Source organism: Pongo abelii, chromosome 22, assembly GCF_028885655.2.
Source record: "Pongo abelii isolate AG06213 chromosome 22, NHGRI_mPonAbe1-v2.0_pri, whole genome shotgun sequence".
Classification (NCBI taxonomy): domain Eukaryota; kingdom Metazoa; phylum Chordata; class Mammalia; order Primates; family Hominidae; genus Pongo; species Pongo abelii.
The window spans coordinates 42,207,458-42,228,792 of record NC_072007.2 but is presented as its reverse complement, the minus strand read 5'-3'; the positions used below and the strand labels follow the sequence as shown (position 1 = coordinate 42,228,792).

The 21,335-nt window shown below is 43.7% G+C and overlaps 1 protein-coding gene across 2 annotated transcripts in view; it reads right to left on the bottom strand.

Annotated features, from left to right (window-relative positions):
• HUNK (hormonally up-regulated Neu-associated kinase) overlaps positions 1-21,335 on the bottom strand; it is a 129,202-nt gene that overhangs the window by 56,275 nt on the left and 51,592 nt on the right. For both annotated transcript variants that reach the window (XM_024239556.3, XM_054542458.2), the window contains exons 2-3: positions 20,875-21,167; positions 5,554-5,609 (exon numbers count right to left, since the gene is read on the bottom strand). In XM_024239556.3, coding sequence (XP_024095324.3) covers positions 5,554-5,609; positions 20,875-21,167 — 349 coding nt within the window. The remainder of the gene's footprint in view (positions 1-5,553; positions 5,610-20,874; positions 21,168-21,335) is intronic.

The window sequence follows — 21,335 nt, the reverse complement described above, 5'->3', positions numbered from 1 at the left end:
TAAAACCTATTTCCATCCAATCTTGTAAATGAGTCATCCAGGAAAAAAAGAGAGAATTCGCTTTCTAGGATGAAGGCAGGAAGAAAGAACAGGCAAAGGGGATTTGAGTTAGCTCCCAAGCCGCCAAGTGGGGAAAAGATGATGGAAGATTAACTCTCTCTGGCTGCCTGTGTCACCCTTAGTGACATGCAATCCAGCCACTTACAGTTGACTTTTTCAGCTGAATGTTTTCGTTTCATGAAAGTCTTTTAAAAATTCCCCCTAAGTTATGCAGCACATATAGTGACTTGAAGAGGGGAAAAATACACCCAACAGTTTAAACAACCCTGAATGCTGGCTGGAAAAGTAGCACCAGAAAGATGGCAATGCAAACTAGACTAAGCGACCTCATGGCACTGCTTTGTTCCTGGATGATTAACATGCCCAGGAAGTGGGGGGAGAAAGCCCACTGCATCGAGTGACTTTGGGTCTATTATGCCTTCTGCGCCATGTTTATCTTTTGATCTTAAAGATACTGAAACTGACAGGTAATTAGAGAGCTGTTACTGTTATGCCCTCATCTGAATCTTTCCTTAATCTTTGTTGATCTCAGAATTAAGATCACAGTTCATCCTTTGAACTTTAATGTAAATATTATGGTCCATCCCCCACAAACAGAAGACTCAGGCTGCAGGGCTCAGGCAGAGACAGGCTTCCAGTCTTGAACAAAACTCTCGCACTTTCTCAATCGGCAGTATTTATGTCTAGTTTCACGAATGTATTCTCACCTCACTCTAACATGTCTCCACCTGCAAGGCACATGACCATTAGGAACATTGTAGGAAATCTCAGGGGAGGAGAAATACAGTCCAGTCTGTGAAGTTAATCGCACACTATGGATCAAGATGTCACAGCCAAAATGTTTTCCAAAAGTCACTGCGTTAAGCTTTTCTAAAGAGAATCTCATCTAAGCAGAGCTCAGAAAACTCTTGAAGGCTCTAAATATCACCCAGACTCTTCAGCCCAAACTACAAAAGGGAATGGCAAGCAAACCAACCAGGCATGCTGCATGTCCAAACACTGAGCTCTTCTTTTGTTTTTTTATGATTCCATTTTTCTCTCTTAACCTCCCTCCCCTTCTCCTCCTTGACTCCCTTACTCTTCCCTCCCCAACCCTCCCCCTACACCCCATTTCCTTTCCCATCGACCCAGCCAGCACCCATAGACCTCACAAACCCTGTCCAAGATAAGTCCTTCAGGATCATGGGTGTGGGACTGTCTCTGGATTCCCACCTTAAGAGGAGATATCAGTTAAAAAGAACCTGAGAAACCCTGTTCTCAGACCCCACCCCTCAGGATCACTGAAACGGGAAGAAAAGGGGGTGAATATTTTTATAAGAAGAAAAATCTGCCGGGGACAGTGGCCCATACCTGTAATCCCAGCACTTTGGGGGGCCAAGGTGGGCAGATCACCTGAGGCCAATAGTTCAAAACCAGCCTGGGCAACGTGGCAAAACCCTGTCTCTACTAAAAATACAAAATTAGCCAGGCGTGGAGGCACACACCTGTTGTCCCAGCTACTCGGGAGGCTGAGGCAAGAGAACTGCCTGAAACCAAGAGGCAAAAGTTGCAGTGAGCGGAGACTGTGCCACTGCACTCCAGCCTGGGAGACAGAATGAGACTCCATCTCAAAAAGAAAGGTGGGAGGGAGAAGAAAAATAGTATTGTGCTTTAAATTGGAGGGTTGTTTGACTGCTTTCGGTTTGAAAATGAACCTAAAAGAATGTTAATGAACAAACAAATGTATGAGGAGCACCTACTGTGAGAGACAGCACCATCAAATAAAGATAATAATAGCTGGGGAGGCCCAATTTCATCAGAGTCCTAGAAATTGTTATCTCTAAACTTCTGAGATCAAAGCAAAAGACTGTTCCTAATCTCAACAGCGGTCTCTTCACAGCAAAGGGCTGCCTCGATCTGTTCACTTCCTCACCTCCCTGAGACCTGAGGTCCAGAAAGAAGGACTTGTTCTCAGAAGAGGGCAGAGAGAGATAAGAGACCAGATCACCCTCCACCATCCCAGGCAAGTTTGGGAACAGTCTGGCCTTATCTTGAGCACAGTTTCAAGAAGATAACTTAGCAGGGATTTGGGAGGTGAAAGAGATAGAATCTGCATGTTAAGCAACTTATGTTGATCTAGCCAAAAGGGTTTGATTTAAAATATATTTGTAGAGAAACAACCAGTTTGCTTCACATTCATAATTGTAATTATTAAAACTGTACACATCTGCCTATAATTGGAATTGTGGAACTTGAGAGAAGGCCACCTCCAAGCAATGTCACATGGGTCTATCTCAATTAGGTTTGGTAAATATATCAGCCAACGACCACTCAATTTTCTGAGAGCTACAGAATGAATCTCACAAAACGCCCAAGTGAACCTGCTTTGGCATACTGAAGTGCAAAACTCTCCTAAGTTGCAGCTCTTCCATTTTAAGATTAAACTTACCAAACATCAGACTGCTTTTTTTGAAAGGGAAAAAAACCTCCTGATTAAATCAAATCTTACTCCTGGTAATTCTAGTTAATTTGAAACATGGCTTAAGTAGATTTATTTAAACCAAATTCTTTCAAAGAAAGAGAAACTATTAAGAGGCAATCATAATAGCTAAAATCACCTTTGAAAAAAAAAAAGTAGGTAATGCCTTTGAAGAAAAGAAGGTTCAAAGAGCTTTCAAGTTACAAAAAAGACAGGAGTTGGAAGACCTTTGATCTAAATTGCCCAACCCAGGGGCAAGAAACCTCACAACACACTGGGCCTTCATCTCTCCCTCCATGCCTTCCGGAAATGCGGTTCTTTCTCAACAAAATGCAGTTCCCACCAGCCCTCAGGGGTGGTCTAAGGTCTCTCTCAGGGCAGGTGTGAGGTAGGATTCCTCAGTTTCCACTGCTCAGGAGAGAACTGGCAACCAAACTGGCATCTTTAACAAAGGGAAATCCAATGGTCACTGCCTCCTTTCTAGCAGGTGCAGGCATCCTGCTTTCTGAAGGGGCCGATTTTGTCCCAAATACCTAAAATGTCTTTGTAGTGCCCATCCAGCCATTGCTAGCAGAGAGGTGATGACTCTGAGGGATTTGAATAAAATGGTTCCTGGCACCCAAAGAGTGACCATAACATGCAGCAAGAGGGGAAGGGGCGGGCTCTGATTTAGGTGTGTAATTTCCTCACTTGACTGGACAGGTCTCCTCTAAGAGGTTCTATTATTCAACCAATCCGTGAGCCCCTTATAAATGCATCCACTGATTGCAGCAGTGAAATGATTGGTTTTTCTAGAATCCCCTGAGCAAACGTCCAACCAATAAAAAGGTCTGTGCATTTCACCATTGCTTATTCCACAAGATAGTTCTGTCAGTGGTCACCTAGGGCTACCACTTAAGGAGAAAGCAGAGAGACCAAGCACAGAGGAGACAGACGGCCAAGAGGGAAGGGAAGAAACAGGATGAACAATGCCCACCTGAGATGTGGAAACTCCGTCTGCACCTTACACGACTCACCAGCCTCAGTCTTTTTGAGACGAAGTCTCGCTCTGTCGCCCAGGCTGGAGTGCAGTGTCACGATCTTGGCTCACTGCAACCTCCACCTCCCAGGTTCAAGCGATTCTCCTGCCTCAGCCTCCTGAGTAGCTGGGATTACAGGCGCGCGCTACCACGCCTGGCTAATTTTTGCATTTTTAATAGAGACGGGGGTTTCACATGTTAGTCAGGCTGGTCTTGAACTCCTGACCTTGTGATCTACCTGCCTCGGCCTCCCAAAGTGGGATTACAGGTGTGAGCCACCGCACCTGGCCTATTCTAACTTTTATTGTCATATAAATACTGCTGTTACAAAGTGTGTTCTCTTACAGTCTCTGGTGCTGTTAGGACAACTCTATCACTGTCACCTCCACATTTTCCAAAGAACAGTTACAGGGAACCTAAAACAAAAAACTCCTTCTTCCATTCCCTACCCCACACCAGGAGGCCCCTTTGTTTAACACTCCAGATCTCGGAAATGAGGACCAGAGAGACTTTCTGCAAGCATTTCAACACGAGTGCCTTGTTTTCCAGCTTCTGCACTTGGCCCCTCAAGACAACTAAAATGCAATAGTAAAACAATTTAACAAAAAGAAAATCAGCCAGGCATGGTGGCTCATGCCTGTAATCCCAGCACTTTGGGAGGCCAAAGCAGGCAGATCACCTGAAATCAGGAGTTCGAGACCAGCCTGGCCAACATGGTGAAACCCCATCTCTACTAAAAATACAAAAATTAGCCAGGTGTGGTGGTGGGCACCTGTAATCCCAGCTACTTGGGAGGCTGAGACAGGAGAATCTCTTGAACCCGGGAGGTGGAGGCTGCAGTGAGCCGAGATTGCACCACTGCACTCCAGCCTGGGCAACAGAGGGAGACTCCATCTCAGGAAAAAAAAAAAAAAAAAAAAAAGAGAGAGAAAAGAAAAGAAAAAGAAAATCCTTTGAATTATCTAAGAATCTTCTAAGAATAGATTCTTCTAAATGCTTTTGGGGGAAAAATTGGTTTCCTCTTCATGATTAACTTTCTAATAATAAGTGTATCCATCAACACCTATCAGTGGTGTTTAATTATCCAGAGTCTGTGCATCCTCTTGCCCGGTACTGAACTGGGAGCTGACTGTAATCCCAAAATATCTAATAAGTCATTTTAATGATGTGTTTTGGAGAATCTTGTAATGACTTTCAGCATTCATCAAACAAAAGTTCCTTCTTGGGCATAAAAGTTAAATTCACAAAGTCCTATTGATCCTTCTCTTTTCCCCTCATATAAAGTCTTTTCAAGCCATTGAGGTGAAAGAAATTACTTGCATTTGAGGTGGGAGAAAAAAGAAAAGAGAGGAATAAAAGATGGTGCCATCTAATATCTGGATAAAAAATGATGCCCTGAATTCTGCCCAGAGCGACCACAGAGGGAGAAAATAACAACAACAGAACCACCTGAATTAATCTAGAAAACGAGTCGTGCAGTGAATTTGCTATGGACCCTGAATTATGAACCAATTATGATGCCCCGTCTTGTAGCTTCATTCTGATTGGTTCAGACTTCTAATTATCCCTTTGTGGGGACTTCTCTGCACAGCTCCCATTGTACCAACGAGCCTGAATAAAGATTGTATTAAAAAGAGAAGGTCAATCGCATTCTCCCTTACTTTAGGCATCCCTGCATTCACCGAGAAGTGGAATGAGATATGGTGAAGTTATGGGAAGCATTTCTAAGCCAAACTACCTTTCACTATTTTTAAGAAGTTTTCCGGTTAATCCAAATAAAAATAAATTCTACAAAAGGTCAGCTCCATCTGAATTTATGGAGAAGCTATAGTTTGAATAAGACAAGGAAACAAATGACCCGTTTTCAAAACCACTATTAAATATTGGAGGTAAAAGAAGATAATCTAGAATATTGTCTGGATATTAGAGATAGACCATGGATAATTTTCAAAGTTGAGAACTGACAACACAACACTTAAAAGATACTTTTGCTTTTAAAAAAAAAAAAAGTCATACCAATCAGCTTGATATTATTGTCTTCATCTAGTAGCAAATTCTCTATCTTCAAGTCTCTGAAATAAACAAAACCACACAACATTTCAGATAAGCATTCGAAATAATGGAATTACATTTTGCTTCTGAAGGGAAATGAACTGTTTTTAGAGCCACTTCTAACCAACCCATAAAGCTTTCTGCCAAAACTCAATCAACAAGTAAATATTTAAAAGACATGATATATTAATAATTAATTGCTGTAGACTATAAAAGCTGAAGAATTTCAGAGACAACAGAGAGCAAAGAGGACAGAAGGGATCATGAAAAGTTTCTGGAAAAAGCAACACCTAAACTGGAACCTGGAAGTTAAGCAGAACCAGGGTGTGGGGAGAGAGGAACATATCACTCAAGATGGCACAGCCTGAGCGGCCAGGGAAATATTTCATACGAATGTGGCTCTGGGTTGGTGACACTATGAGCAACATCAGATTTGGGGAAGCAATTAAAAAAAAAAAAAAAACATGAGGCCGGGCACGGTGGCTCATGCCTATAATCCCAGCACTTTGGGAGGCCAAGGTGGGCAGATCACCTGAGGTCGCGAGTTCGAGACCAGCCTGACTAACATGGAGAAACCCCATGTCTACTAAAAATATAAAATTAGCTGGGCATGGCAGTGCATGCCTGTAATTCCAGCAACTCAGGAGGCTGAGGCAGGAGAATCGCTTGTACCCGGGAGGCAGAGGTTGCAGTGAGCCGGGATTGCACCATTGCACTCCAGCCTGGGCAATAAGAACGAAACTGCATTTCAAAAAAAAAAAAAAAAAAAAAACACGTGAAAGCCAACTTAATTGATGAGTCCAGTGACCTCCATGTTTGGAGCCCAAGGGTCATAACAAACTAGCAGGTGATGATAAGTTAATCTATTTAGCAGGCAGATATTATCTTGGGCAATAATAGACTCCAAAGATGTTGGTGTCCTAATTCCTGGTGTCACGTCCGAGAATATGTTAACTTTACAGAGCTAAAGGGAATTAAGTTCCAGATGGAATGAAGATTGCTAATCAGATAATGGGTGATGCCATGCATTGACACTGAGGTGACGGGAGGAGGTGGAAGGGAGAAATGAGCCCAGGGTCATGTTGAGTGTGAGGTGTCTCTGGTGTCTGTGCCTGCGACTGTAAGCTCCTAGAAGGCAGGAAACATGTCTGCCCTGCTTCCCATTGCACCCCAGTACCTTTGCACATTCCAGGTACTTGGTAAATACCAATGAATCCAGATTACCAGTGAGATCATTTGACATTTCAGAAGCAGAAGTATTTATGTGGGCAAAAGGATGTACTTGGACATCAAAACCATCTAGGTCAATTATTATCAGCTCTGGCATCTTAAATTGTAGCCTGCCAATGCAGGCATACCTTGAATGTTAACTATGTAAAAACACTCTTACACACACACACACACACACACACACACAGACACACACACACACAAACACACGTTCTCTTCCACTGTTTTTAAACATACCATTCTTGGTCCAGCTTTTATTTTCTCACTTTTGAATAGAGATAGGCAAGAGAAATGTTTGTTTTTCCTCTTATCTCTATTGTAGGGAATTGAATGGCGTAATCATGTTAAAACAAAAACAGCAACTGATACACTACGTCAATGTCTGAAACAAAAAGGAGTGGTAGCTAGCACTGGCTGTGGCAAACAGGACAGCAGTGCCCCACTTAACAGGGACAGCTGCTCACGGCTCGGTCCCGGCACTGCCAGCTCACCTCATTCTACAGAAGAAGCCAAAGGTCTGGATTTGATCTCAATTTTTAAACGTTGGCAACAAACTCATATTTAAAACAACCATAACCCCAACCTTGTAGGCTACCAGTTTTCAACCTCAATATGGGCAGACGCTGAAGCCTTGAAAGGATATGAGATTGTGAAGGTGAGGGCAGAGAACTGGTGCAGGGGAAAGACCAACAGGCTGGTGGGGAACACTGGCACTCACAGCAAACTGGGAAAGAACAGTTGCGGGCGTGGGCAGGGGTTATGTCAGCCAGGCTGTTGTCACAGGAAGGGCAGGACTATAAGATGGTAAGAATTAAGGAGTCAAATGCAGAAAAAAAAGGTGAACTCTAAAAAGTGTCCAACAGATTCAAAGTTGCCAATAGCCTTAAGGCTGGGCGCTGGCTGAGAAGGAAGATCCATGTTCAAACTGGGGATGTAAACAGACATTCCCCAATTCAATGCGCCCACCAATGGGAAGAAGAATTACATACTCTCCCTTCACTCCAAATGAAACAATATACAGAATACTTCAAAACTGTATCTGCCTTTTAAAGATATCACATGTGTCCAAATACAGGGTGACTCCAAATATACAGTGATATCCTCGCTTTTCCAACAGGAAGACTTTGTCCCTCAGTAAAAGGTTTTTGGAAAACACAAATGTATAATTTTTAGGAATGCAATAGAATTATTAAATGACTGTTGATACTACTTATCTTTGAAGCTGCATCCTCCTATTTAAGACCATACATTAAAAGGTTAACATAGTTAATTTAAGAAATACTGTTTCCACACTGTCACATTTCATGAAACAATTTTATTCAAACTAGTCACAGGCAGAACCAGGATGACTTTTTGAGTCATTGTGCAGTGGTTCAATGTAACACGATCTTTCAGGTGACTGGATATTTGAGATAAAGTATTTTTAAAATTTGCATATGAGGCACTTGCTGGAAATCTTATCCCAAATCATACGCACCCATTTAAAATCTCCATAAATTAACCTCTCAGTGAACTGTTTTGAGACTGGTCTCTCAAACTCTCACAATCAAGAGGCCGTATCTCTAGAAGTTATTATTAAAGCCACATAAATGCTTTTACCTTCCTTCCTACTGGGTTCCTCGAGTGATTTCTAGAGCACCCAAAGTCATCAGTGAGCCAAATAAAGGTTTATGTGTCTTCTCTAACTAGTACTTTGTTATTGAAAATAAAATACTATGATTGAAATTGTGTCCTTATCATATGAGAGATTTGCAAGGAAGGACTCTGTAAGGCACTTCCTCTTTTCTGAAGATACTGAAGATGTAATATCAGCCTGACTTCTATTCAAGCATATACGGTAATTCCAAAACACACACATGCATACACAAAATAGTATGCCAGCAATATCCCAAACTGTGACTCCATGAACCATGATTATAAACAGCAGCGCTCTCTACACCTAAAGGAAGGCCACAGTTTGTTTCAAACGAAATTAAGCCTCTTTGCCTGGGAAGAACGGAAGCCACACTAAGGCATTAAAGGAGAAATTTGGTTCAGAACAAATACTGTGGGGAAAAACATCCTAAAGAGGCGAAGTAAAAGATAGCAACTGCCAAGAACAATAAAACTAAGTTGGGTAATTCTGGGGCCACAAAAGCCTAGAGAACAACCACAATGATTAGAAGAATGATATAAACAAAAGACCAAAAATAAGAGAAAATGCCAAAGAAAAAAAATACCCACTTTTAAAATCTAGGAAATGTCCTAAAACTAGGGCAGGACATATTAAAAATAATTATTAGGTGAACTGAGAAAAAAATAAAATCAGTTCAAAGTCACTATCTTCCCACCCGTAGCATCCCATTATAACCAACTCCCATCCCCTAAGAAAAATGCACAGAATAAACCTGGTTAACCTGGGTTATTTGTCCAGATTTCTAAAAGGTTTCAGTGACAACCAATCCAACTGCTTAAAGGTTCCATGGCTAGTTAATGGGAGGGTGAGCTACTTCTGTCTCTGTCCGAAAGATCAGTGTACTTACCCACGCAAAAGAAAAGAACATTCAATAGCCTTTGGCTTTATTTACTTCCACTTCCTGCTTTGTCCTTTGTAACTTATCCAGTAGAAAGAGGGAGAACCCTTTCCTCCAGACTTTAGGACAAAAGGCACTAAAATCTCATTTTTTAAAATAGCTTTTACCTAGGTATTTACCCAAATGAGTGGAAAACTTATGGACATAAATATTTATAGCAGTTTCAATCATTCTTTCCCCAAACTGGAAGCACCCAAGATGTCCTTCAGTAGCAGAATGGATAAACAAACTTTGGCACATCCAAACAATGGCATATTCAGTGATAAAAAGAAATAAGGTCAGGTGCGGTGGCTCACACCCGTAATCCCAGCACTTTGGGAAGCTGAGGCAGGTTGATCACCTGAAGTCAGGAGTTCAAGACCAGCCGGGCCAAAATGGTGAAACCCCGTCTCTACTAAAAATACAAAACTTAGCCAGGCATGGTGGCACACCCCTGTAAACCCAGCTACTCGCTTGAACCCGGGAGGCGAAGGTTGCAGTGAGCCAAGATTGTGCCACTGCACTCCAGCCTAGGGCAACAGAGTGAGACTCCATCTCAAAAAATAAAAAAGAAAAAGGAAAAAGAAATAAGATATTACAGAATATCTTTTTATCTTCAGTGATAAAAACAAATAAGATACTGAGCCAAAAATGGTGTGATTCACTTGGAAAGACATGGAGGAATGTCAAACGCATACTTTTAATTGAAAGAAGCTAGTCAGAAATGGCTACATACTGTTTGACTCCAACTATATGACATTTTGGGAATCTATGGTGACGGTAAAAAGAGCAGTGGCTGCCAGGGGTTGGGGTGTGGGAGGGAAGAAAGGAGAGATGAATAGGTGGAGTATAGAGGGCTTTTAGGGTGTTGAAATTATTCTTTATGATACTGTAGTGTTGTTACATGATACTGCGCATTTATCAAAATCCATAGAACTGGACATCACAGAGTGAACCCTAAGGTAAACTCAGACGTTAGTTAATAAGACTGTATCCATACTGGTTCATCCATTGTAACAAATGTGCCAGGGGAACACAAGATATTCCTAACAGGGAAAATGAGAGTGGGGGGAAGGTATGCGGGAACTCTCATAGTTTCTATGCAAGTCGTCTGTAAATCTAAAACTGCTCTAAAAAACATTGTCTATAAATTTTTGTAAAAGCAGCTTTTGGATACATTTCCCTTTCCTAAGCAATCCATACTAAGAATGGTACGACTACAACCAAGTGCCTCACTCAGGCAGTTCACTGTGGGACATCCTTAGCCCCCTGAACTTATGTCCCTGAGTCCATTCAGAACAGTGGGCAACCCAGACGCTCTGCTCAGCTACTCAACAGTGATCAAAGAGGACACAAATGATCCAAAGAGGCAGAAAAATTGAGAGACACCTGGAATAAAAAAGGAAGGGTGAAAATAAATCATTCCACCCAAAAGACACTACAGCGCTATTCACAACAGCAAAGACACAGAATCAACCTAGGTGCCTATCAAAGGTGGATTGGGTAAAGAAAACGGGGTACATATGTACCATGGAATACTATGCAGCCATAAAAAAGAATGAAATCAAGCCCTCTGCAGCAACATGGATGCCGCTTGAAGTCATTATCCTGAGCAAATTAACATAGAAATAAAAATCAAATATTGCATGTTCTTCCTTATAAGTGGGAGCTGAACACTGGGTACATATGGACACAAAGACAGGAACAACAGATACTGAGGACTACCAGAGAAGGGTGGGAAAGAGGAGGACGAGGGTTGAAAAACTACCTGTTGGGTACTATGCACAGTACTTGGGTGATGGAATCTGTACCCCAAACCTCAGCATCACGCAATATACCCATGTAACAAACCTGCACAGGTACACCCTGAAGCTAAAATAAAAGTTGAAAGTTTTAAAAGGGGTGAATTTCTTAATAAGGTTTCAGTGTTCGTGTATTTTTTTTTTTTTTTTTTTTTTGAGACGGAGTCTCACTCTGTCGCCCAGGCTGGAGTGCAGTGGCATGATCTCAGCTCACTGCAAGCTCCGCTTCCCGGGTTCATGCCATTCTCCTGCCTCAGCCTCCTGAGTAGCTGGGACTACAAGTGCCCACCACCGCGCCTGGCTAATTTTTTGTATTTTTAGTAGAGACAGGGTTTCATCGTGGTCTCCATCTCCTTACCTCGGGATCCGCCCGCCTCGGCCTCCCAAAGCGCTGGGATTACAGGCGTGAGCCACCATGCCCGGCCTCAGTGTTCGTGTATTATAATGGACCTTTAAAAAAATACGAGCAAGCCTCTATTATCCAGAATACTGGCTCTATCAGAAAACCTCCTTGTAGTCCATGTGAAAAGCCTGATGTTTACTTTAGCTCCATCCCAAGAGCAAAACATTTGGCTCTGCTGAGTGTGAGATGTGCTTTATGGGAAGGAAGGTGAAGGGCAGGCTGGTCAGCACATGACGATGGGGTGAGGGAAGCAGAATGCCCACTTCACGTGAATGGTCCTTGATCTGATTAACTTCTTTCATGGAGGGGCGAGGGAAGCGGGAGGATCTTCCTTCAGTCCCGCCGTCTGAAGAGTTCCTCCTGTGGCATATAAACTGGAAATTCAGTGTTAACTTTTTTTTTTTTTTTGAGATGGAGTCTTGCTCTGTTCTCCAGGCTGGAGTACAGTGGCACAATCTCAGCTCACTGCAGCCTCTGCCTCCTGGGTTCAAGCGATTCTCCTGCCTCAGCCTCCCGAGTAGCTGGGAGTACAAGTGCGAACCACCATGCCCAGCTAATTTTTTGTATTTTTAGTGGAGACGGGGTTTCACCATGTTGGCTAGGATGGTCTCAATCTCTTGACCTCATGATTCACCCACCTCAGCCTCCCAAAGTGCTGGGATTACAGGTGTGAGCCACTGCACCTGGCCCAGTGTTAACTTTTAACTGAGAACAAATGTGAAGGAGAAGAGAATGGCCCTGGGATAGATGGGAAGTTGCTTTTTCTTGGCCAATGGGCCTTCAAAGAGGAGCTAGGAGAAGCAACAAAGGGGTGTGGCTCAAGGCACAGAAGGCAGTGCAGGGCCAGGCATCGTGGCCCACACCTGTAATCCCACCACTTTGGGAAGCTGAGGCAGGTGGATCACCTGAGGTCAGGAGTTCAAGGCCAGCCTGGTCAACATGGTGAAACCCCATCTCTACTAAAAATACAAAAATTAGCCGGGTGTGGTGATGGGCGCCTGTAGTCTCAGCTACAGGCTGGAGAGGCTGAGGCATGAGCATCGCTTGAACCTGGCAGGTGGAGGTTGCAGAGAGCTGAGATTGCACCACTGCACTCCAGCCTGGGGCATAGAGCGAGACTCTGTATCAAAGAAAAAAAAAAAAAGAAGGCAGCGCAGGAGGATGGGTTGGTGAGGACAGTGCTGGGGGTGAGGACGCAGGGGTGCAGAGGATGTCTTGGGAACAACAGGCAGCACCGATATACCAACCAGAAGCCACGGTGAAGCAGGAGCAGGGAGCTCAGCAGAGAAGACGAGCTCACTAGAGAGACAGTGGCGTGGGTTCAGAAGGCTTCAGGACCCTTCTCTGCTCATCAGGCAGTTCCAGGGAGAAATGCTCAAAGGGGACCCATCACAGCAGACAGATCAGATGTTGAGATAAGTGCTGGGTGTTTTTACAGATATCCGGAAAGGACCTAAGGGGAGAAGACTCCTCCACACCCTCTAGGTATCACCTAATCACAGTCCTTTGTTTGAAGTTCTTTCAAAAGCACAAGCAGGCAAACAGGCCATGACTAACCATTCAAGGTTCCCCCACAGCCTACCAAGCAACCCCTTCCCCTCCCCTCCAGCCACCCACCCAGACTTTCCTTGCATCTCTTTCAAGATGGTCAGTTGGAAGGTTTTGAGACTGGCTGCCATAAACTGAGTCACTGCCCTCCAGGAAAGAGGGTGCAAGGGAGGAAAGTCAGGGAGGGTCCTGTTGCCATGACAAACATACAGGTGCTCCCCCACCCCTGGGGGCAGAAAGGCAGCTGCTCCAACTCTGTGGAGCAAACAGGCAGACAGGAGCAGTGCTGGGGAAGTGGAAATCAGGAGTGTGTGTGGGTGTGTGTTTACGCCTGAGTGTGTAAGTACACATGAGCTTGTGTGGGCACATTGCAAGTGTGAGCACATGTTCATGTGACTATGTGCATGTATGTGCGTGCACATGGGGGCGAGCATGAGTGTATGTGTGTGGGTGTGTTGCATATACACGTGTGTGAGCTCTCATGTGTCAGCGTGCACCCTGTGCATATGGCCGTGGGCGTGTGTGTGTGTGTGCGCGTGTGTGTGTGTGGGCGCATGTGTGTGTGTGTGGGCGTGTGTGTGTGTGGGCGTGTGTGTGTGTGTGCGCGCGCGTGTGCATGCATCACATGCATCCAGGGTTGTGGGATGGAAGAAGGCAGATGGGAAAAGGCAGTCTCTCCCCTGGGCCTCCACAGGCCATGCCCAGCCCAGGAGGGCTGAGGGGCAGGAACTCAGGAAAGAGCCTGGGGGAGCCGCTCAGGGTTGAGTCCAAAGAACTGAATGGTGTAACACTGAGGCATCAGGACAGGAGGGAAGAGGAGGAGAGCGTGAGACATGGCAGAACCAGTGAACACCCCGAGTGGGGAGGCTAAGCAATGACAGGCAGCCAAGCAAGGGGGCCTGGGGAAGGGAGTAAGGACAGGTGCTGGGGTCTGGCTCTCTCTAATGGACCCGCCAACCAGGCCCGGGCAAGTCACTTAAATTCTCGGAGCTTCTGATTCTCCCCTGGAACCCAGCCATCATGACAAGGGTTACCCAGCAGGGCCACTGGCAGAGGGAAATGCCACAATGGATTCCTGAGGGCTTTGCGGCCACTCCATTTATGAGGTGAGAGGCTGGAGGTAAGGATAATAAAGTGAAAGATTCTAAGACAAGGTGAAGAGGAAAGACTCCAGAAAATACTTATAAGAGGTGATTAATTTGGCCATAAGCAAACAGTATTGGGGGGCATGCCCCCCAGCCCAATGAAAGGTAAGAGAGAAGGGGCCCAGGGAAGGATAGACCCAACTCAGACAGGATTAAGTTGGATGGAAAAAGTTTTGCCTACAGGGATGGTCACAAGATGGATTTTAATAATAAACTAAGAATAAAGCATCCCAAACTCCCCAAGCACATAACTCCCCAAGGCAACAGGCATTTTGCAGGGAACATGATTTTTTTTTTTTTTTTAGTTAGGTCTTATCTTCAAAAGCACTGTATTAAAAGCAAATGATGTGCAAATTCTTGATTTATTTACAATATGGGTATTTTGGTAAAATACACGAATAATCTGTTATCCATGAACCTGATTTATTTATTCAAAATGAAACCTTTATTGAGTTCCTGTAATGTTCCAGAAACAAATTCTGTTTATAAAACTGAAAGACCCATTCACTAGAAAGATGCCACTCTACAAATTGTGACCTAAAAAATAAACACATTGACACTAAGTCAATGAAGAAACTCCTTTGAAATTCCAGGGAGAATATGGACTATTCCAGAACATAGGACTGGCTACCAGAAAGCTTCCATCCCAGTGCAAACTCTGACACTAGCTGTATTCATTCAATTTTCCTTCCTTCATTCAACAAAGTCTTACTGTGTGCCCACTGGGCTGAGCACTGGGCTAAGCTATAGCCTGTGCAGAAGGCAGATAGAGAAAAGTAACCGCGGGATACGTGCTCAGAAAGAAAAGTAGAGGGTGCTGAGAGTCTATGGCCAGGGGGCGAAGCCTGGAGGGCATCCCAGAGAAGGTGAGCCTGGAGCTGGGACGTGAAGGATGAGTAGAATTCAGCCAAAGCCAACAAGGGTGGTGCAAGCAGAGAACAGCTGTAGGACCCTGAGCATGGAGAACTGTGGGTCTCAGCTTCCCGTGGATAAAATGAATGGGCTAGACTGAGTAGTAATTACAGAGAACATGGACTCAGTCCTTACACAGTGTCTCAGTCTTTAGTACTTTATGCAGATTGACTTATTTAATCCTCACAACAGCCATGTGAAGTGGATAATCCATTTTCCCTGTTGTGTAGCTGTGGAAAGAGAGGCACAAAAGCCTGAGTGATTTGCCCAGCGCCACTTTCGTGTGGTCAAACCAGCATGTGGACAAGGGGGTCAGGCTTTCGTATCAGCGCTGCGGACCACTGTACATCCCAATCCATGAAGCTGTTGGACTGGAGCTTTGCAAGAGCTCACATTTCCAGTGCTATTTTTTTAAACCCAATTAAACACAAAACTTTTGCTGTAACTGGTGCCTCCAGATATGTGCTCGCTCTCAGCAGAAGGCCCTGGGATTCCACCCAGCTCCTGGATGTGAGCAGAAATCGTTCCCTCTCATCTGCTGTCCCCTCCCTCTCCTCTCCAAGAAAACCTGAAAGTTAACAGAACTTCTTAACCCCTCAACCAGCACAGGTTGTGCCTGCTTCTTGTCAGGCCCAAAAGAACAAAGAAGGGCCTCCTGTCTTCCACTGCCTTCCTCTTAAGTGCAGAGAGCCCTTTTCTCCATATTGATGAATGAATAAGGTCATGGCCCTGGGAGCCACGGTGTTGACACACATCCGAGCTCAGGCTTGGGCTCCCTTTGATCATGTGTCTCTTTCTCCTGGTCCTGCAGCCTGGTGGCTTTTCTCTTCCTGCTTAGGGATGGTGGTATTGTATTACCCAGTTGTGTTTTATCTGTATAGTTTGATTGGACTTTGTTATTTTGAATGAACACATGAATCTCAAATTAGCCTCTCAGCAGAATCGGCGTTCTTGGTGATTCACGTTAAGAGTTGATGCTCTATATACAATAGGCAAATCATCAGATTTTGGCATCCTGCTGGGTGAGCACGTTTAGGGGAAGGAAAAACAACTCGTTATATTTTAGAGAAGCTTAGACAATTCTAAAATAGAATAATAAAGAAGTTAGAACACACTCTACCTTTGTAAAAATGAACAACAGCCCTAGACACAGAGGCTGTGGCAAGTCCAATCTAATAGGAAGCTCTCTGCCAGCAAAGTGAATCTGCTTTATACATGCTTAGTTCCTTTGTTTAAAAAAAAAAAAAAAAAAACCTACTTGTCATATTTATTGTTTCTTTTAAATGATGTTTAAGTAGTTCTGGAAAGATAAATATTTCGATTTAATGCCACAGGAAATGAGGGCTCTGCTAGCATTAAGTTGATTATGACATAACAACATAATATCAGCCTAATCAGGAACTGCATTTTTAAAGCATCCCCTAACACACACACACACACACACACACAACCAAAAGCCCCTTAAATCACTGTACACATATAGCCACAAAAAATCATCCTGAATCCTTTTGCATCATCCAATGTATTTACTCAGAAATCTTTCCACCAGGGACTCCAGGGCCTCTCTGAAATGCAATACTCTCTTATTCATTTGAAAAATCTAACCTCAAAATAATTTATGAAATTCATTCCACCTTTGCAGCATAAAGGAGAAAATTCTTTATGAGAAAGGGCTCAAGTAAAGAACATACCAGTGGTCAGCTGAAATACGAACACCCAAAATTAGTGGTATAGAGTCTTTGAAAGTCAAGACATTCCGTTAAAGCCACTATGAATATATTCTAAACAAGCATTTTAATGTGAGGTCTCAACCACCTAATCACCTATGTTAGTGTGCGGTGACACACATTAACATGATTTTTAGAGGGAAAAGTGAAGAAAACTTCCTAAATCGTCCCCGTATTTCCAATCTTCTCTAACTTTAAAAGATCTGAGCCCTTGCCATTATTGGATTATAAATATATTCCTGAGGAGAGAGAGGCAAAAGTAGAAAAAGCTGGAGATCAGAGAAAGAAAAAGTATACCATCTTTGCTATCAAAACATTATTAAATTCATTGCTTTGACATTCTGACAGTAATTGCGCTGAGAGGGATTGGATTTTGTTAAAATTACTTTAAAAGGGCTGTTGAGAATTTCCTGCAGGAGAGGCCAGTGTACAAGGCGCAGCTTCCACTTGGTTTTCTTTGTTGTTCTCACGATCCTGAGAAGCTCGGTGCTCATCTTCTTTTTGACAGCACAAAACCCTTGGAAAAAACACCCCGAGTACCACAAAAAGATCTGCCACTCGCAGTCCCTGGTTCTATTTTCCACTGTGACCTGCGGAGTCGGTAATCCAAGCTGATTCACTTGTGAGGTTTCTGCCTTTGTCATCTTAATAAACAAAGACAGAGCCAGGCACACTTATGACTATCATTTTCCTAATAACAGCAGCGCTATGACACCTCAGGCTACCCAAGGGTATTGTTGGGAAGAGCCAAAAATAGCGTGATTCACTTACCATTTCTGAATGTTCTCTTCCTTGCTAATCTAAGCCCAAAGAGTTCTAACGAAGGGTGATCTCATGACAACATGCATGACTAAGAATACGTATGTGAAGAGGTGCGCTCACCTCAGTGAGGCGGAAATGATTGGCCTGAATGGTGCCCACCAAAGGCTGGCTCTAGAAAAGGCCTGGACAGTGGTCCTCCCCTGGGTTTAGACATGAGAGGGCAGAACATCCCACGGCACCAATCCCATTAGTAAGGAGGCAGCTCTCTCTACCTTGGAAGTCTAAGTTCTATTAAGTAAAGGCCTGGAGCTGCTTTCATCACTGATCAGAAAATAAATGGCTTTTTTTTTTTTTTTTTTTTTAGACGAGTCTCGCTCTGTTGTCCAGGCTGGAGTGCAGTGGCGTGATCTCGGCTCACTGCAAGCTCCACCTCCCAGGTTCATGCCATTCTCCTGTCTCAGCCTCCGGAGTAGCTGGGACTACAGGCATCTGCCACCACGCCCAGCTAATTTTTTTCTATTTTTAATAGAGACGGGGTTTCACTGTGTTAGCCAGGATGGTCTCAATCTCCTGACCTCATGATCTGCCTGCCTTGGCCTCCCAAAGTGCTGGGATTACAGGCGTGAGCCACCGCGCCCGGCCCAAAAATAAATGGCTTTCATGGCTGGGCACGGCGGCCCACACCTGTAATCCCAGCACTTTGGGTGTGGCTGAGGAGGGTGGATCATTTGAGGTCAGGAGTTCAAGACCAGCCTGAGCAACATGGAGAAACCCCATCTCTACCAAAAATACAAAAAACAGTTAGGCATGATGGCACGTGCCTGTAATCCCAGCTACTTGGGAAGCTGAGGCAGGAGAATCTCTTAAACCCGGGAGGCGGAAGTTGCAGTGAGCCAAGATTGTGCCACTGCACTCCAGCCTGGGCGACAGAGCGAGACTCCATCTCAAAAAAAAAAAACAAAAAAGAAATAAAGAAATAAGAAAGAAAGAAAGAATAATGGCCTTCAAACAGATAGAGCTAGATTATCATTATTAAAATTAAAATTAGATTTATCATTAAATGTTGAATTTTTTTAAAATATATGTTTCCTCGAAAGGATAAAGAAAGCTGACATATGACCCAGCAATTCCACTCCTAAGAGTGGAGTTTTCTGAGAAGTGAAAACAGCGCTCATAGCAGTATTACTAGTCAAAGTGTGGGAACAACTCAAATGGATCAGCCAACTGTGGTATATCCATACATGGAGTATTATGCAGTCATAAAAAGGAAGGAGACACTGACACATGCTATAACTTAGACAAACCTGAAAAACATAATGCTACATGAAAGAAAGCAATCACAAAAGACCGTGTATTATATAATTCCATTTATATGAAATGGCCAGAATAGGCAAATCCATAGACACGGAAAGTAAATTAGTAGTTGCCAGGGCTGGGGGAAGAGGGAAATGGGGAGTGACTGCTAATGGGTACAGGGTTTCTTTTGAGGGGTGTAATAAAAATATTCTAAAATTAGAAGGTGGTGATGGTTGCACAACTCTGTGAATACACTAAAAAACACTAGATTATACACTTTTAAATGGTGAGTTTTATAAGTTTATTAATTTAAAAATATTTTAACATACATGTGCACACGTGTGCATGTTTATATATATACACACACATAAATATGTCATACCTCAATCTTGCTTTTTAAAATAAGCACCAATTAAAAATGATTTCTAGGCCGGGCACGGTGGCTCACACCTGTAATCCCAGCACTTCGGGAGGCCGAGGAGGGCGGATCACCTGAGGTCAGGAGTTCAAGACCAGTCTGACCAACATGGAGAAACCCCATCTCTACTAAAAAGAAAAAATTAGCCGGGTGTTGTGGCACATGCCTGTAATCCCAGCTACTAGGGAGGCTGACACAGGAGAATCGCTTGAACCTGGGAAGTGGCGGTTGCAGTGAGCCAAGATTGCGCCATTGCACTCCAGCCTGGGCAACAAAGCAAGACTCAGTCTCAAAAAAAAAAAAAAAAAAAAGAAGAAAAGATAAAAAAGATTTCTGGTTGTTCTCAATAACCCAGAGTAATTATTGATCATAATTCCACAAAGGAAGAACCATGCATTTATTGGTGAAGCCAACACTCCCTTGGAGGAAAAGAGGGAGCTTTTATTTCTTTAAATTCATTTGATTTTATTTTCATACAGTACTAAAAGCAGGCACCCACCACCAATGGCAACATTGCTAAGAACGCTGTTTCCATTCACTTTCTTTGTAGAGCCCCTTCCTAGGAAACAACAGGCTATTAAAAACAAGCTTGATTTTCCTAACTATTTGCAAGACTGGTTTGGTTTGTGGAAAACACTCCTTGATTTCAAAGGCAAGTTCAAAATTCGAATGGTGATTCAATTTCATTGAATAAAACAGCTATTGAGTGGCTACTATGTGTAAAGCAAAGACAATGAAAGCACCATCATCCCTAGCACTAATCTCATGCCATTTTAACACTGGCTCTTTCAGGCACCTAAACAACTGGTCTCATGACTATGCAAACAAGAAGAAAAGCAGCTAACACTTACCTGATGCCTACTAGGTACCAAACACTGTCCCAAGCTCTTCCCATATATTAACTCATTGACCCTTACTCCAACTGAGAGAGAAGTCTTATAATTATTCCCATTTTACAGATTAAGGGACCGAGGCTCAGAGAGATTAAGTAACTTGCCCAGGGTCACATAACTGTTACAGGGCAGAGCCAGGTTGCAAGCCCAGTCACTCTGGCTTCAGATTCTACTCTTTTAACCCTCACACTGGCATTAACCCAATTCACAAAACAATTCCACGGAATAAAAATACAGAAAAATTCCCAGCCTGGCCAACACGGTGAAACCCCGTCTCTACTAAAAATACAAAAAAATTTGCCGGGCGTTGTGGCAGGTGCCTGTAATCCCAGCTACTTGGGAGGCTGAGGCAGGAGAATCGGTTGAACCCACAAGGCGGAGGTTGCAGTGAGCCGTGACTGCGCCATTGCGCTCCAGCCTGGGCAACAAGAACAAAACTCCATCTCAAAAAAAAACAAATAAATAAAATAAAAATATAGACAAATTGTAAAACAGGCTGCAATTGCTCAGCCTTTCGCAGAGGCTCAGAGGATGCCATAGCCCAGTGCCACCCACAGAGCACACAGTCAGCAATCACCAGCGTGGCCTGGCCCTCACCTGTGGACCACCCCGGCCCGGTGCAGGTGCTCTACGGCGGAGATGAGCTGTCGGATGTATCTGCGGGCTTCGGACTCCTCCAGCCGCTTCTTCTCGTAGATCTTGTGCATCAGGTTGCCCCCAGGGCACAGCTCCATGACCAGGTAGTAGCTGTTTTCCGTCTCTAAAATATCAAGGAGCTGAGTGATATTGGGGTGGCGGATCATCTGCTGGATCTGACCCTCTCGCCGCAGGTTTTTGGTGACATAGGTGTCCTTTTTGGCTCTCTTCTTATCGATGACTTTTATGGCCACCTAAGGAGGAAACAAGAACATGCCTGTTTTCAGACATTACAGACAAAAGCAATTCCTTGACTACTCACAGGAACCCAAGAAAAATGCTAGCTATGTCTCTGCAGAGGAGAAACACCTTATCTAAAACAGCATCAACAGAAAATATATATATACACATTTATATTTATG